The following is an 18,417-nucleotide window of genomic DNA, read 5'->3' as shown; positions in this document are numbered from 1 at the left end:
GGCAGCACTATTTCCTGTCATGAAGTGCTCCAAAAATGTGCACCCAACCTATCTAGATATCTCTTCAACAAAAACTAATATGACAAAGCTCTGCCTGAATCATAAGAAAAAATGTTGGGTTTTATGTCTCTTTAATGTTGGTTTACATTAAACATAGCAAAACGATAGATCAGCACGTAAAATAAGATCCTGCAGTTTGCTTGTAGACTCCATTTCTGTTATAGCATTTACATGTCAGTGATTAATGTTTCCTGCATAATGTCTGTGTTTCAGCATTTGTATACAAAGAATAATCCATCTATATAAGTATTTTACTGCCAGAGATGAGGGGATAAGTCTAAACTGAATTTATTTTTGGTATGTTTAACATTTGTACTTTTTATAATAGTATTAACAAAAATAAATACTTGAACACTACAAATTCATTGTACTACAGATTCCCTGTGCTTACCTGTTGAATGCATATACAGCATGTGTGTGTGTGTGTACATATGTATGTGTGTATGTATGTTTGTGTGTATATGTGTATATATATATATATGTGTGTGTGTGTACTGAATATATATATATATATATATATATATATATATATATATATATATATACTGTGTGTGTATATATATATATATATATATAAATAGAAATAGACAAATGGCTTGCACTTACTGGACTTTTAAAAATGTGCCTTTATTTGTTTTTAAAAGTCCAGTGAGTGCAAGCCATTTGTCTATTTCTATTCATGTTTTTGCATGCACCCTGGCAGGCTGACCCAGTAGTGCGAGTGCTCTCCAGCTGCTTATATATATATATATATATATATATATATATATATATATATGTATATATATATATGTATGTATATGTATGGTATGTGTGTGTGTGTGTGTGTGTGTGTGTGTATATATATATATATATATACACACTCTCACACACACACACATATATAAATATATATATATATATATATATATATATATATAATGTTCATAATAGAGCGCACTCCCACTTTAGAGACAGCTACCAGGGGGGAGCAGACAAGTATAAATACAATACTAAAGAAGGTATGCACTAACTGGATTTGTGCAAGTAGAGTGCCATATCGCTGCGGAATCTGTTGGCGCTCTACAAATAACCGATAATAATTGGCACATCAAATTATTAACTATTTGTATTTTGATGTGCCAATAAAGCATGCTATTTGCACAAATCCAGTGAGTGCATACCTTCTCTAGTATTATATATGTATATATATATATATATATATATACATATACACACACACACACATTCGCACACCTTTTTAGGACATTTTTAATTGGTGCACCACCCGGCTTATCTTATTCACCACCCGGCTAAATTTTTGGTGAAAAATAAGCAAAAATAACCTAGTAGTAAAATGTTAAAATGTTTATTGCTCAACTTATCATTAAATATATTTGTTGAATTATGTAATTAATTTGTATTTTAGACAGCAGAAAATGTTATCATATTTGAAAATATTACTCTGCCCTCAGACGGCTACTTTATTATGCCACCCTCTGGCAAAATTTTCTGTAAACACTGATATAAATTAAATTAAGAGACTACTGCAAACTTATCAGTTCTTATTGCTTTTTTTTAGCTATGTGTTTGAGTAAAATGAATATTTTTGTTTTATTCTATAAACTACTGACAACACTTCTCAAATTCCAAATAGAAATATTGTCATTTAGAGCATTTATTGTATTATATGTACCACTGCTGTGGTAATCACTATCCTCTTGGAATAGGACCAGCTGGATGGCGAAAATAATGATTTTGTTTTTACTGGTAGAGGGATACAGTGAGAGTCAGGTTGCTTCCATCATTAAAATTTCAAAGACGGCGGTTTATAAAAATGAGGTTGAGCAGCAGACATTGGGGGCAAAAAAGCTACAGATCGGCATAGAGCGAAAACGTCTCTCCACTGCCCAGAATGACTGCCATCTCATTTAAATGTCACTCAACAACAGTAGGACGATTTCGAAACAAGGTCCATGAGCAGGGCTGAAGTCGTGCAAAGCTAGAAAAAAGCCCTTCATTAATGAAAAGCAAAGAAGAGCTAGGCTGAGGTTTGCAAAACGCCATAAGGAATAGACCGTAGTGGACTGGAGTAAGGTCATCTTCTCTGATGAGTCCAATATTCAGCTTTGCCCAACACGTTGATGATCTGGGGATGCTTCAGCAAGGCTGGAATAGGTCAGATTTATCTTGTGAAGGACGCATGAATCAAGCCACGTACAAGGTTATCCTGGATGAAAATTTGCTTCCTTCTGCTTTGACAATGTTCCCCAACTCTCAGGATTGTTTTTTCCAACAGGACAATACTCCATGATACACAGCAAGGTCAATCAAGGTGTGGATGGAATCAGCCAATCAGAATCAAGTTCCGATCAGCCAATAGAATGCGAGCTCAATCTGATTGGCTGATTGGATCAGCCAATCGGATTGAACTTGATTCTGATTGGCTGATTCCATCAGCCAATCAGAATATTCCTACCTTAATTCCGATTGGCTGATAGAATCCTATCAGCCAATCGGAATTTGAGGGACGCCATCTTGGATGACGTCATTTAAAGGAACCGTCATTCGTCGTTCAGTCGTCAGCCAGGATGGATGTTCCGCGTCGGAGGTCTTCAGGATGCTGCCGCTCCGCTCCGGATGGATGAAGATAGAAGATGCCTCTTGGATGAAGACTTCAATCGGATGGAAGACCTCTTCTGCCCCGCTTGGATGAAGACTTCTACCGGATGGAGGACCTCTTCTTGCTCCGCTTGGATGAAGAATTTGGCTCGGCTGGGTGAAGACGACTCAAGGTAGGGAGATCTTCAGGGGCTTAGTGTTAGGTTTATTTAAGGGGGGTTTGGGTTAGATTAGGGGTATGTGGGTGGTGGGTTGTAATGTTGGGGGGGGTATTGTATGTTTTTTTTTACAGGCAAAAGAGCTGAACTTCTTGGGGCATGCCCCGCAAAGGGCCCTGTTCAGGGCTGGTAAGGTAAAAGAGCTTTGAACTTTAGTAATTTAGAATAGGGTAGGGCATTTTTTTATTTTGGGGGTCTTTGTTATTTTATTAGGGGGCTTAGAGTAGGTGTAATTAGTTTAAAATTGTTGTAATATTTTTCTAATGTTTGTAAATATTTTTTTATTTTTTGTAACTTAGTTCTTTTTTATTTTTTGTACTTTAGTTAGTTTATTTCATTGTATTTATTTGTAGGAATTGTATTTAATGTATTTATTGATAGTGTAGTGTTAGGTTTAATTGTAGATAATTATAGGTATTTTATTTAATTAATTTATTGATAGTGTAGTGTTAGGTTTAATTGTAACTTAGGTTAGGATTTATTTTACAGGTAAATTTGTAATTATTTTAACTATTTTAGCTATTAAATAGTTCTTAACTATTTAATAGCTATTGTACCTGGTTAAAATAAATACAAAGTTACCTGTAAAATAAATATTAATCCTAAAATAGCTATAGTATAATTATAATTTATATTGTAGCTATATTAGGGTTTATTTTACAGGTAAGTATTTAGCTTTAAATAGGAATAATTTATTTAATAAGAGTTAATTAATTTTGTTAGATTAAAATTATATTTAATTTAGGGGGGTGTTAGGGTTAGACTTAGCTTTAGGGGTTAATACATTTATTAGAATAGCGGTGAGCTCCAGTCGGCAGATTAGGGGTTAATAATTGAAGTTAGGTGTCGGCGATGTTAGGGAGGGCAGATTAGGGGTTAATACTATTTATTATAGGGTTAGTGAGGTGGATTAGGGGTTAATAACTTTATTATAGTAGCGGTGCGGTCCGCTCGGCAGATTAGGGGTTAATAAGTGTAGGCAGGTGGAGGCGACGTTGAGGGGGGCAGATTAAGGGTTAATAAATTATAATATAGGGGTCGGCGGTGTTAGGGGCAGCAGATTAGGGGTACATAGCTATAATGTAGGTGGCGGCTCTTTGCGGTCGGCAGATTAGGGGTTAATTATTGTAGGTAGCTGGCTGCGACGTTGTGGGGGGCAGGTTAGGGGTTAATAAATATAATATAGGGGTCGGCGGTGTTAGGGGCAGCAGATTAGGGGTACATAAGTATAACGTAGGTGGCGGTCGGCAGATTAGGGGTTAAAAAAATTTAATCGAGTGTCGGCGATGTGGGGGGACCTCGGTTTAGGGGTACATAGGTAGTTTATGGGTGTTAGTGTACTTTAGAGCACAGTAGTTAAGAGCTTTATGAACCGGCGTTAGCCCAGAAAGCTCTTAACTCCTGACTTTTTTCTGCGGCTGGAGTTTTGTCGTTAGAATTCTAACGCTCGCTTCAGCCACGACTCTAAATACCGGAGTTAGAAAGATCCCATTGAAAAGATAGTATACGCAAATGACGTAAGGGGATCTGCGGTATGGAAAAGTTGCGGCTGAAAAGTGAGCGTTAGACCCTTTTTTGAATGACTCCAAATACCGGCGGTAGCCTAAAACCAGCGTTAGGAGCCTCTAACGCTGGTTTTCATGGCTACCGCCAAACTCCAAATCTAGGCCTTAGATTCCTTGCATAATCATTATAAAAACATTTGTTTCATCACCTTGATGAAGGTATAAGTCTCTGCAATCTTGGATATATTACAGGTGTTAAATGTGTGCAAGATCCTTTGGTTGTGTTGTTTTTGAAACATTTGCTCATAACCATCTTTCACTACAATGAGATTTACTTCTCTTCAAAATGCTACCTTAAGTAAGGTCTCCCTTAGGTTTCTGGACATTTAAAACAATATTTCTTGTAGCAATTACTTTTGCAAGAAGCACTTCAAGCTCTTTCTGCGCAAGAACCATTCTATATGCTTCATTAAGACAAACTTTTTAGTACTGTGCAGTTTCAAAATCTTACACTAGTAAGTTGTCTTTGATGCTTTAAAGGGTATTGTCTTTTTTGTCTAGATACAAGACATGAAACTTAAAGCAGTATATAGCTTAGATGATGTCAAGAGCATATGTTTTGTCAAAAAGATTAAAAGACTATTGGAAAATGAATCTATTTCTGATTCTATAGGAACCCTATCCAGGCGTTTTCACTGCAACAATTGCCATTTTAACTGGGGCAGTTAAATACATTGTGATGGCAACTGAAAAGAAAAGAGTTCAGGTTCCATAGGGAATCAGTGCGCATTCTACAATGGCTATTTCTATCTCCTGGGCAATCGAAACAGATGCATCACATCTGAGCTTTGGTGTTTGACAATCAGCTTCTGCAGCGCTAGGGAGAAAGACAATTCATTCTGTTATGTCACAACAAATACTTATACATTTTGCAACATAATTGTTTGCTTTGTACTCACCTGATGGATATACATAGATTTTGTAAAATTTGTTGAAAAGCATACCTAGGTAGGCTCATGAGCAATAATATACTACTGGGAGCTAGCTGGTGATTAGCAGCTTCTTGTTATTGGCTCACCAGATGTGTTCAGCTAGCTCACAGTTGTGCATTGCTGCTCTGGAGCCTTTGCAAGGGTTGAACAAACATATGCATGAAGTAGTGGAATAATGAAAATGCTCTAAGACATAAGAGCATATTTTTGGTTTTTGGAATTGGTTAATTCCTTGGTAAGACTTTAACTTGAGTCCTGTGTTGTTTGTAGAATTATCCAAAAAGTGAAATTCATCAAGCACTGCTCTACTTAAAAACCTAAATTTGAGTATAGGATGCAATAGGATTTGAATGTATTGATGGAAACTCCAAGAACATTAATAAAGACAACAATTATTTTTCTTTTCCCTTCTTTCCCCCCCCCCCCCTTTTTAGAGACGAAGATTGATTTCCTTTAGATTACTTAAGACTTTTTTCTCCTGTAGTAAATCTCTAAATATTTACTTTTAGTAAAGTCTTGAACATTGCAAGAGGATTAAATTGATCAATTTGTTTTCAAAATTACAGTGACAAATAAGACATTGCACTGATGGTTTATTGCATGATATTTTAAATGCCTAAAGGTATTAATACTTAACGTGCATGCATTTTATTTGTTTTGTGTCTACATTTTTTTCCTCCTATGTGGCTAAAAGAAATGTATTTAGCATATTATAAGGCTTTTTGCTATAGAATGAGAGGGGAACAGCTGTATCACTTGTCGCAGATACAGGCACCCTCTCTACACAGTGACGCATGTATCGCCTTATGAAATATTCATTCTGTATTTCATATCTTGGACTAGAAAAACATCATACTTAAAGGGATGTGAAGATCAAAATACAATAGAGCTGCTAATATTTGACCAAAATAATGTTAGTTTTCCACAGATGTTATTAAATCTTAAAAAAATAAACCTGCAATGTTATAACCTCGTGCTGTGCCAATATTGCTGGATCAGTGAATTCTCAGCTACAGCATCTCCTGCAGTGTTACATGTGATTGTTTAAGGTACATGTGATAAGATTAAGGAAAAGAACTGTATATGAAGGTTAATAAATGAACAGCTCTGTTATAATAGAACGGTTCTTTTTTCCTTTTGGATTGTCCATTAATTGCAAAATATTCTCATTTCTGTCAAAGAACAGCAATTTAAAGTAAAAAAGAAAAATGTTTCTGTATGGAAAAAGGTTAAATTGACATGAAACGCATATTAAGTGGAAAGTTGATGGTTCAAGGATAATATTTTCTCTGATTGATAACCACACTGTATTAGATGATAGGGCTAAACCTCCACATCAATAAATTCACAACATTGCTTTAGTAAATATATCACCATTTTTTCCCAAATAACAAAATACCCTCTTATAGATGTAACTTTTTTTAAAGAAATTTATGTAAAGAAACAAATTTTAAACAGAAGTAAAATGGAAACTTTTTAAAAATTGCATGCTCTGTCTGAATCACAAAATATTTTTTTTTACTTTGATATCCATTTAAAGGATATATTAAATTAATACAAAATAGTTACATCTTATCTTTCTTTTTTTTTAAAAAAATTAAAGATCCTAATGTCATTTAAAATTATTAGTATCCAGAAAGTATGATATCTACATAGCAGGCCTTGTTTAAAGGGACAGTATACACTCATTTTCATATAACTGCATGTAATAGAATAGACACTACTATAAAGAATAAGATGCACAGATACTGATGTAAAAATCCAGTATAAAACTGTTAAAAAAAACTTATTTAGAAGCTCTCAGTTTAGCTCTGTTGAAAAGGTAGTTGGAAAGCCCACTGCAAGTGGGAAATAAGACCCTCCCCCTTCTTTTGCATATGAAAAGACCCTTTACACAAACAGGAGCAAGCTGGAGTATCTGTCGGTATTCTCATAAAACTTTGGGGCTTGGTTAGGAGTCTGAAAATCAGAGCAATGTTATTTAAAAATAAGCAAAACTCTACATTTAAAAAAAAAAAAAACTTTATGGGCTATATAAATAGATCATCTACAAAACATTTATGCAAAGAAAAAATCAGTGTATAAAGTCACTTTAAACAAGGCCTGCTATGTAGATATAATACTTTATAGTTGGTTAAAATTGCATGCTCTATCTGAATCATGAACTATAAATTTTCGGTTTCATGTCCCTTTAAGCACGGCATACGCAGCCAATTAATAAACTGTTATAAATCAGGCATTGTTTTTGACACTCTGTATTGCAATGCATATTATAAGGAATATGTTGTTATAATTGGATGTGTTTGTTTTTGCAGGACTGTCCATTTATAGTGTGCATGACCTATGCCTTCCATACACCTGATAAACTTTGTTTCATACTGGATCTCATGAATGGTGAGTAAATTTACATCACAATTTTTTGGAACATTTGTTTAGGAGGGCACACTAAGAGTCCTCTTGAGAAAATATGTCTGAGTGCAGAGGAAACATATTGAGGCAGTGTGATAGTGCGGCTAGGAAGAAAAGGTATTACCGATTTCCAGAGCAGGCCATGGTTTGTATAGGAGGAAACCAGGACACTGCTGAGACGTTGCAGAGCGTAATGCACATATAAAGTTACAAGTGGAACCTGGGAAGCCTTATTCACATGGACAGACTGAGTTGTTAATTTGTTGAACGCTATGGTCATAGTGTATATCTAGTAAGTCCAGTATATCTGTTTTTGCGAATTCGGTTATCAACCTGATGACAGTGAGTCGTGGATTTGCTTTCTTTGATAATATCTTAAAGAAGTATTTAGATGATAATTTAGCATATTCTCTTAGGAGAACTTATAATAGGGTTATTATGAATAAATTATGTACTAATTCTAAAACATGGTCTTTGGCCTTATTTTTCTCAGAATATTATAATAGAATATTAGGAATTATTACCTTCTTGGACACAAATCCTCTAGAAAACTCTCCCTTGCTTATGGCTTCAATTCTGTTTCTACTTATTTGATTGCAAAAGTGTGACCTACATCTCTGCTCTAGCCTGAAGATCTTCTTAACGCAAATGAAAAAAAAGATTTTCTTCTCAAAATATATATATTATGGTTAGGGCTGCATGCAGTCGTTTTAATGCTGGCAAAACTATGCCTGAGTGTTTTCACTTGGTGATAATCCCAGGGGTGTATGAACAGTAGCAATTCTTTCTAGTTACCCTGTGGTATACTATGTTTTGTGAAGGTAGGCTCTTCTGCAATATTTTCCCCTCCTGTATTGTTTGTTCAACAAATATAGACAAGTGCTACTCCATATACTGGTTTTGTATGCTTCAAATGTAGCCTTTCTTGTTGTTTTCAGCTAAAAGTTGTCAGTATTCTGTGCATATTATAGAAATGCTATGTAACAATGTATTGCAATTCCTCTCTATTTATTTTATTGTCTCTGTTGGTGTTAAAGAGACAGTCTACACCAGAATTTGTATTGTTTAAAAAGATAGATACTCCCTTTATTACCCATTCCCCAGTTTTGCATAACCAACACAGTTATATTAATATATGTTTTACCACTGTGATTACCTTGTATCTAAGCCTCTGCATACTGCCCCCTTATCTCAGTGCTTTTGGCAGACATGCAGTTTAGCCAATCAGTGCAGACTCCTAAATAATTCCTCGGGCGTGAGCACAATGTTATCTATATGATATACATGAACTAGTACTGTGTAACTGTGAAAAACTTTCAAAATGCTCTGAGCTAAGAGGCGATTTTCAACGGTTTAGAAATCAGTTTGAGCCTACCTAGGTTTAGCTTTTCAAAAATACCACTTAGGGAACAAAGCAAATTTAATGATAAGTCAATTGGAAAGTTGTTTAAAATTACATGCCCTATCTGAATCATGAAAGTTTAATTTTGACCATACTGTCCCTTTAAGTGCATATTTTTTTTCTGCTTAGTTTTAATGTTTTTCCATGTTTCTCAGATAAAGTTTACCAGGACTGGCACTGTATGTTTAAAGTGGGCATAGGTGGTATATGTTCAGCATTATTACATAACTTGTTTTTCTGCTCAACACACTGGTCGTAGTTTATTCTGTCAAGCAAAAATAAAGTTTTGGTTTCCAAATGGAATTTCTGTTTAGCTTTTAATTTTGTACATATACAGAGTAAAGTCTGAGTTTTTTCTTCTAAATACCAGAGAGAAAGAACCATACAATGTGATAACTTACTTAATCTTGATGTGAATACAGTATAAAGTTTTAAAGCAATATCAAACTAAATAACTGCTGTATTCTTAAAAAGTGTATGTCACCAGCACCGTCCTATGTTCTGTGTGTAGAGTGTCCTCCTTATGACCTTTTTAATGGGTGCTCCACTCGGCTGATTTTACAGGCCACCCAGCTAAAATTTAAACCAATATTAGCTAACAAATTGTAAAAATGTTCAATGCGTCCATAGCCACAACACTTACCGATTACGTCATCATCCGGCGCCTGCGTACGTCACCACCCATGTTACCCGTTGTCATGGTGATGAAGTACACAGACCGCCCGATAATGCGTTCCCAATCACAAAGAGACGATCACTTGCAGGGGAGAGGAGCTGCTGCTGTGCAACTGTAAAAATACCAAAGTGAAAAGCATTAAATGACTATACTCTATACATATAAAGTAGGAGTAGGTAGAAACATACGAACAGTTACCACCTAGCTGGTGGGTTTTACTGTTGGGGGGGTCTTTGTATTTTTTTCAGGGAAAAGAGCTGATTTCTTTAGGGCAATTGCATACAAAAGGCTCTTTTAAGGGCTATTTGTAGTTTATTGTAGGCTAGGGCTTTTTTTTATTTTTTGGGGCTTTTTTATTTTTATAGAGCTATTAGATTAGGTGTAATTGTTTTTATTTTGGGTAATTTTGTTTGTAATTTAGTGTTTTTGTAATTTAGTGTTTTTGTAATTTAGTGTTTTCTATGTTTTGTAATTGTAGATTTAATTTTTTTTAGCAGTTAGCTTTTTTTTAATGTGTAATTTAGTGTATTTAATTTGTAGTTATTTTAATTTTAGTATAATAGTATTGTTAGTTTAATATATAGTTTAAACTTAGGTTTTTTTTTTTTTAAATTTAAAGATAGGGATATTGTAATTTTAATATAAAGTTAGGGGGTTGTTAGGTTTTGGGGTTAATAGTTTAATTTAATTTTTTGCAATGTGGGAGGCTGTCGGTTTAGGGGTTAATAGGTTTATTTAGTGGCAGTGATGTGGGAGGCCAGAGGTTTAGGGGTAAATAACTTTTATTTAGTGGCCGCGATGTCGGGGAGCATCGGAATAGGGGTTAATATCTTTATTATAGTGTTGGCGTGCGTGGGAATAGGGATTAATAACTTTATTATAGTGGCGGTGATGTCGGGGAGCGGTGGAATAGGGGTTAATGAATTTTATTAGTGATGGCGATGTCAGGAGCTGCAGATTAGGGATTAATAAATTTAATTTAGTGTTTGCGATGCGGGGGGCCTCGGTTTAGGGGTTAATAGGTAGTTTATGGATGTTAGTGTACTTTATAACATTTTAGTTATGAGTTTTGCGCAATACAAATGTTACACAAAACTCATAACTACTGGTCTCAAATTACGGAATGGATCGTGCCGATATAGGCTGTAACGCAAGCATTTTATCCCCACCGCACAACCTGTAATACCAGCGCTATGGAAATCCCACGCAAAAACATAATTTTTTTGAGTGCGGGACTGACTTTGCATTACCGGCAAAAAATGCTTGCGTTACAGCTATACTGACAAGACTCGTAATGGCTGCCTTCCGGTTTTTACGCTGAAACGGCCATTTTTTCAATGTTAAAACCGGAAAGCAAAACTTGTGATCTAGGTGTATGTCATTTATAGCATTTATTATATTATATATACCACTGCTGTGGTCATCGCTATCCCCTTGCAATAGGACCAGCTACATAAAAAGTAACAGGAATAAAAAAATAACTATTCACCATGCCAAAAGGGTTGAAAAAGAAAGTTTTGAGTAAGGAAAAGAAGGGTTCAATTCTAGATTTATTGGCAGATGGATACCGTGAGCATCATCCTTAACAGTTCAAAGAACAAGGTCAAACAGCAGACTTTGGGGACAACAAAGCTACAGACCGGCATAGGGCAAAAACAACTCTCCACTGTCCAGGATGACCGCCAACTCATTTGAATATCATTCAACAACCATAGCATGACCTCAAGTGACCTACAAAACGAATGACAAATAGCAGCTGGGGTGAAGTGCACAGCGAGGACGGTTTGAAACATGCTTCTAGGGGCAGGGCTAAAGTCATGCAACGCTAGAAACAATACCCTTCATCCATTAGATGCAATGAAGAGCCAGACTGAGGTTTGCAAAAGACCATATGGATTGGACCAGAGCAAACTGAAGTAAGGTCATCTTCTCTGATGAGTCCAATTTTCAGCTTTGCCCAACACCTGGTCATCTAATAGTTAAACGGGGAGCTAGAGGGGCGTACAAGCAACAGTGTCTCACACCCACTGTTAAATTTGGTGGAGGATCTGTGATGATTTGGGGGTGCTTCAGCAAGGTTAAATTGAGCAGATTTATCTTTGTGAAGGACACACAAATCATGCCACATACAAGGTTTTCCTGGAAGGAAAACAGCTGTTTCTGCTCTGACAATGTTTCCCAACTCTGAGGATTGTTTTTTTACTTCAAACAGGACAATGCTCAATGCCCACAGCCAGGTCAATGAAGGTGCGGATGGAGAACCACCAGATCAAGACCCTGTCATGGCCACCCCAATCTCCAGACCTGAACCCCATTGAAAACCTCTGCAATGTGATCAAGAGGAAGATGGATGGTTATTAGCCATCAAAGTCGATCTGATTTAATTTTTGCGCCAGGAGTGGCATAAAGTCACCCAACAGCAATGTGAAAGACTAGTGGAAAGCATGCCAAGACACATGAAAGCTGTGATGAAATATTGATTTCGGATCTCTCGCTAACTTAAAACATTAGCATTGTGTTGTTTAAAAATGAATATGAGCTTGTTTTCTTTGCATTATTTGAGGTCTGTTAACACGCATCTTTTTTGTTATTTTGATCAATGGTAATTTTTTTAATTAAATATTGCGATTTTAATTGCAATTTTATTTAAAATGCAATTATACATATGAGTTGCTGTTGGACGCAACTTCTTCCTTCTTACTGCCGCAAATGGCAGTCCGACTTGGGATCAGGTATCACTAACAAAGAATGGCAAAAAATTTTCAGGCATCATAAAAGGCATCGATATCAGCCAGGGTTCAGGAGATAATCTACAAGTTCCTCTCTCGTTGGTACTTAACCCCACTGAGACTCAAAAAAATATATAAGCATGCTAGAGACAAATGCTGGCGAGATTGTAACGAGGTAGCAGGACTGCTGCACATTTGGTGGCTTTGCCCCAAGCTAGACTCATTTTGGGAAGAGGTTATTTCACACATAAATAAAACACTAGCCTCCCAACTGCCTGTGTCCCCAGATATCTTGTTGTTTCACAAAATCCCAAACCTTAAGGACGACACCAAGACTGCTTTACTATACATTATGATCAATAGCGCTAAAATATTGATCCCACAAAGGTGGAAAACACAGGAAACCCCAACACTAGCTAAGTGGAGGGACCAGGTGGAGGAGATGTTAGAATTAGAAAACAAAATTTATGCTTACCTGATAAATTCCTTTCTCCTGTAGTGTGGTCAGTCCACGGGTCATCATTACTTCTGGGATATTAACTCCTCCCCAACAGGAAGTGCAAGAGGATTCACCCAGCAGAGCTGCTATATAGCTCCTCCCCTCTACGTCACCTCCAGTCATTCGACCAAGGACCAACGAGAAAGGAGAAGCCAAAGGGTGTAGTGGTGACTGGAGTATAATTCAAATTTTTTTTTACCTGCCATAAAAAACAGGGCGGGCCGTGGACTGACCACACTACAGGAGAAAGGAATTTATCAGGTAAGCATAAATTTTGTTTTCTTCTGTTAAGTGTGGTCAGTCCACGGGTCATCATTACTTCTGGGATACCAATACCAAAGCTAAAGTACACGGATGACGGGAGGGACAGGCAGGCTCTTTATACGGAAGGAACCACTGCCTGAAGAACCTTTCTCCCAAAAACAGCCTCCGAAGAAGCAAAAGTGTCAAATTTGTAAAATTTGGAAAAAGTATGAAGAGAAGACCAAGTTGCAGCCTTGCAAATCTGTTCAACAGAAGCCTCATTCTTAAAGGCCCAAGTGGAAGCCACAGCTCTAGTAGAATGTGCTGTAATTCTTTCAGGAGGCTGCTATCCAGCAGTCTCATAGGCTAACCGTATTATGCTACGAAGCCAAAAAGAGAGAGAGGTAGCCGAAGCTTTTTGACCTCTCCTCTGACCAGAATAAACGACAAACAGGGAAGACGTTTGTCGAAAATCCTTAGTTGCCTGTAGATAAAATTTCAGGGCACGGACTACATCTAGATTGTGTAGCAGACGTTCCTTCTTCGAAGAAGGATTAGGACACAAAGATGGAACCACAATCTCTTGATTGATATTCCTGTTAGTGACCACCTTAGGTAGGAACCCAGGTTTAGTACGCAGAACTACCTTATCTGAATGAAAAATCAGATAAGGAGAATCACAATGTAAGGCAGATAACTCAGAGACTCTTCGAGCCGAGGAAATCGCCATTAAAAACAGAACTTTCCAAGATAACAGCTTGATATCAATGGAATGAAGGGGTTCAAACGGAACACCCTGTAAAACATTAAGAACTAAGTTCAAACTCCATGGTGGAGCAACAGTTTTAAACACAGGCTTGATCCTAGCTAAAGCCTGACAAAAAGCTTGAACGTCCGGAACTTCTGACAGACGTTTGTGTAAAAGAATGGACAGAGCTGAAATATGTCCCTTTAAGGAACTAGCGGATAAACCCTTTTCTAAACCTTCTTGTAGAAAAGACAATATCCTCGGAATCCTAACCTTACTCCATGAGTAACTCTTGGATTCGCACCAATATAAGTATTTGCGCCATATCTTATGGTAAATCTTTCTGGTAACAGGCTTCCTAGCCTGTATTAAGGTATCAATAACTGACTCAGAAAAACCACGTTTTGATAAAATCAAGCGTTCAATTTCCAAGCAGTCAGCTTCAGAGAAATTAGATTTTGATGTTTGAAGGGACCCTGGATCAGAAGGTCCTGTTTCAGAGGTAGAGACCAAGGTGGACAGGATGACATGTCCACTAGATCTGCATACCAAGTCCTGCGTGGCCATGCAGGCGCTATTAGAATCACGGATGCTCTCTCCTGTTTGATTCTGGCAATCAATCGAGGAAGCATCGGGAAGGGTGGAAACACATAAGCCATCCCGAAGGTCCAAGGTGCTGTCAAAGCATCTATCAGAACCGCTCCCGGATCCCTGGATCTGGACCCGTAACGAGGAAGCTTGGCGTTCTGTCGAGACGCCATGAGATCTATCTCTGGTTTGCCCCAACGTCGAAGTATTTGGGCAAAGACCTCCGGATGAAGTTCCCACTCCCCCGGATGAAAAGTCTGACGACTTAGGAAATCCGCCTCCCAGTTCTCCACTCCCGGGATGTGGATTGCTGACAGGTGGCAAGAGTGAGACTCTGCCCAGCGAATTATCTTTGATACTTCCATCATTGCTAGGGAGCTTCTTGTCCCTCCCTGATGGTTGATGTAAGCTACAGTCGTGATGTTGTCCGACTGAAACCTGATGAACCCCCGAGTTGTTAACTGGGGCCAAGCCAGAAGGGCATTGAGAACTGCTCTCAATTCCAGAATGTTTATTGGTAGGAGACTCTCCTCCTGATTCCATTGTCCCTGAGCCTTCAGAGAATTCCAGACAGCGCCCCAACCTAGTAGGCTGGCGTCTGTTGTTACAATTGTCCAGTCCGGCCTGCTGAATGGCATCCCCCTGGACAGATGTGGCCGAGAAAGCCACCATAGAAGAGAATTTCTGGTCTCTTGATCCAGATTCAGAGTAGGGGACAAGTCTGAGTAATCCCCATTCCACTGAATTAGCATGCACAATTGCAGAGGTCTGAGATGTAGGCGTGCAAAGGGTACTATGTCCATTGCCGCTACCATTAAGCCGATCACCTCCATGCATTGAGCTACTGACGGGTGTTGAATGGAATGAAGGACACGGCATGCATTTTGAAACTTTGTTAACCTGTCTTCTGTCAGGTAAATCTTCATTTCTACAGAATCTATAAGAGTCCCCAAGAAGGGAACTCTTGTGAGTGGAAAGAGAGAACTCTTCTTTTCGTTCACCTTCCATCCATGCGACCTTAGAAATGCCAGTACTAACTCTGTATGAGACTTGGCAGTTTGAAAGCTTGAAGCTTGTATCAGAATGTCGTCTAGGTACGGAGCTACCGAAATTCCTAGCGGTCTTAGTACCGCCAGAAGAGCACCCAGAACCTTTGTGAAGATTCTTGGAGCCGTAGCCAATCTGAATGGAAGAGCTACAAACTGGTAATGCCTGTCTAGAAAGGCAAACCTTAGATACCGGTAATGATCTTTGTGAATCGGTATGTGAAGGTAAGCATCCTTTAAATCCACTGTGGTCATGTACTGACCCTTTTGGATCATGGGTAAAATTGTCCGAATAGTTTCCATTTTGAACGATGGAACTCTTAGGAATTTGTTTAGGATCTTTAAATCCAAGATTGGCCTGAAAGTTCCCTCTTTTTTGGGAACCACAAACAGATTTGAGTAAAACCCTTGTCCTTGTTCCGACCGCGGAACCGGATGGATCACTCCCATTAATAAAAGATCTTGTACGCAGCGTAGAAACGCCTCTTTCTTTATTTGGTTTGTTGACAACCTTGACAGATGAAATCTCCCTCTTGGGGGAGAGGATTTGAAGTCCAGAAGGTATCCCTGAGATAGGATCTCTAACGCCCAGGGATCCTGGACATCTCTTGCCCAAGCCTGGACGAAGAGAGAAAGTCTGCCCCCCACTAGATCCGTTCCCGGATCGGGGGCCCTCAATTCATGCTGTCTTAGGGGCAGCAGCAGGTTTCCTGGCCTGCTTGCCCTTGTTCCAGGACTGGTTAGGTCTCCAGCCTTGTCTGTAGCGAGCAACAGCTCCTTCCTGTTTTGGTGCAGAGGAAGTTGATGCTGCTCCTGCTTTGAAATTACGAAAGGAACGAAAATTAGACTGTCTAGCCTTAGGTTTGGCTCTGTCTTGAGGCAGGGCATGGCCTTTACCTCCTGTAATGTCAGCGATAATTTCTTTCAACCCGGGCCCGAATAAGGTCTGCCTTTTGAAAGGTATATTAAGTAATTTAGATTTAGAAGTAACGTCAGCTGACCAGGATTTTAGCCACAGTGCTCTGCGCCTGAATGGCGAATCCGGAATTCTTAGCCGTAAGTTTAGTTAAATGTACTACGGCATCCGAAATAAATGAGTTAGCTAACTTAAGGGCTTTAAGCTTGTGTGTAATCTCATCTAATGGAGCTGATTCAAGTGTCTCTTCCAGAGACTCAAACCAAAATGCTGCTGCAGCCGTGACAGGCGCAATGCATGCAAGAGGTTGCAATATAAAACCTTGTTGAACAAACATTTTCTTAAGGTAACCCTCTAACTTTTTATCCATTGGATCTGAAAAGGCACAGCTATCCTCCACCGGGATAGTGGTACGCTTAGCTAAAGTAGAAACTGCTCCCTCCACCTTAGGGACCGTTTGCCATAAGTCCCGTGTGGTGGCGTCTATTGGAAACATCTTTCTAAATATCGGAGGGGGTGAGAACGGCACACCGGGTCTGTCCCACTCCTTAGTAACAATTTCAGTAAGTCTCTTAGGTATAGGAAAAACGTCAGTACTCGACGGTACCGCAAAATATTTATCCAACCTACACATTTTCTCTAGTATTTCAACTGTGTTACAATCATTCAGAGCCGCTAACACCTCCCCTAGTAATACACGGAGGTTTTCCAGCTTAAATTTAAAATTTGAAATGTCTGAATCCAGTTTGTTTGGATCAGAACCGTCACCCGCAGAATGAAGCTCTCCGTCCTCATGTTCTGCAAATTGTGACGCAGTGTCTGACATGGCCCTAATATTATCAGCGCACTCTGTTCTCACCCCAGAGTGATCACGCTTACCTCTTAGTTCTGGTAATTTAGCCAAAACTTCAGTCATAACAGTAGCCATATCCTGTAATGTGATTTGTAATGGCCGCCCAGATGTACTCGGCGCTACAATATCACGCACCTCCCGAGCGGGAGATGCAGGTACTGACACGTGAGGCGAGTTAGTCGGCATAACTCTCCCCTCGTTGTTTGGTGAAATATGTTCAATTTGTACAGATTGACTTTTATTTAAAGTAGCATCAATGCAGTTAGTACATAAATTTCTATTGGGCTCCACTTTGGCTTTAGCACATATAGCACAGATATCTTCCTCTGAATCAGACATGTTTAACACACTAGCAAATAAACTAGCAACTTGGAAATACTTTTCAAGTAATTTACTATAATATGAAAACGTACTGTGCCTATAAGAAGCACAGAAAAAGTTATGACAGTTGAAAATTAATAAACTGAAAAGTTATAGCATCAAATCTTTGTAAAAACACAATTTTAGCAAAGGATTGCTCCCATTAGCAAAGGATAACTAACCCTGATAGCAGAAAAAAAATACAGAAATAAACGTTTTTTATCACAGTCAACTACAATCTCACAGCTCTGCTGTGAGTGATTACCTCCCTCAAAACAAGTTTTGAAGACCCCTGAGTTCTGTAGAGATGAACCGGATCATGCAGGGAAGACAATGAATTTCTGACTGAATTTTTTGATGCGTAGCAAAAGTGCCAAAAAAGGCCCCTCCCCCTCACACACAACAGTGAGAGAGATCAGTAAACTGTCATAAATTAAATAAAACGACTGCCAAGTGGAAAAAAATAGTGCCCAAAACATTTTTTTTTTTTTTTCACCCAGTACCTCAGAAAATTAAACTATTTTACATGCCAGCAAAAAAACGTTTAACATTAAATAAATTAAGTGTTATTA

The 18,417-nt window shown here is 38.3% G+C and overlaps 1 protein-coding gene across 1 annotated transcript in view; it reads left to right on the top strand.

Moving 5' to 3' along the window:
* Positions 1 to 18,417, top strand: part of GRK3 (G protein-coupled receptor kinase 3) — a 737,240-nt gene that overhangs the window by 566,648 nt on the left and 152,175 nt on the right. The window contains exon 10 of the mRNA XM_053702091.1: positions 7,692 to 7,770. Within this exon, the coding sequence (XP_053558066.1) occupies positions 7,692 to 7,770 (79 nt within the window). The remainder of the gene's footprint in view (positions 1 to 7,691; positions 7,771 to 18,417) is intronic.

This window comes from Bombina bombina, chromosome 2, assembly GCF_027579735.1.
Source record: "Bombina bombina isolate aBomBom1 chromosome 2, aBomBom1.pri, whole genome shotgun sequence".
NCBI classification, from domain to species: domain Eukaryota; kingdom Metazoa; phylum Chordata; class Amphibia; order Anura; family Bombinatoridae; genus Bombina; species Bombina bombina.
Note: the sequence above shows the minus strand (reverse complement) of the source record. Positions and strands in the feature narration are given on the sequence as shown.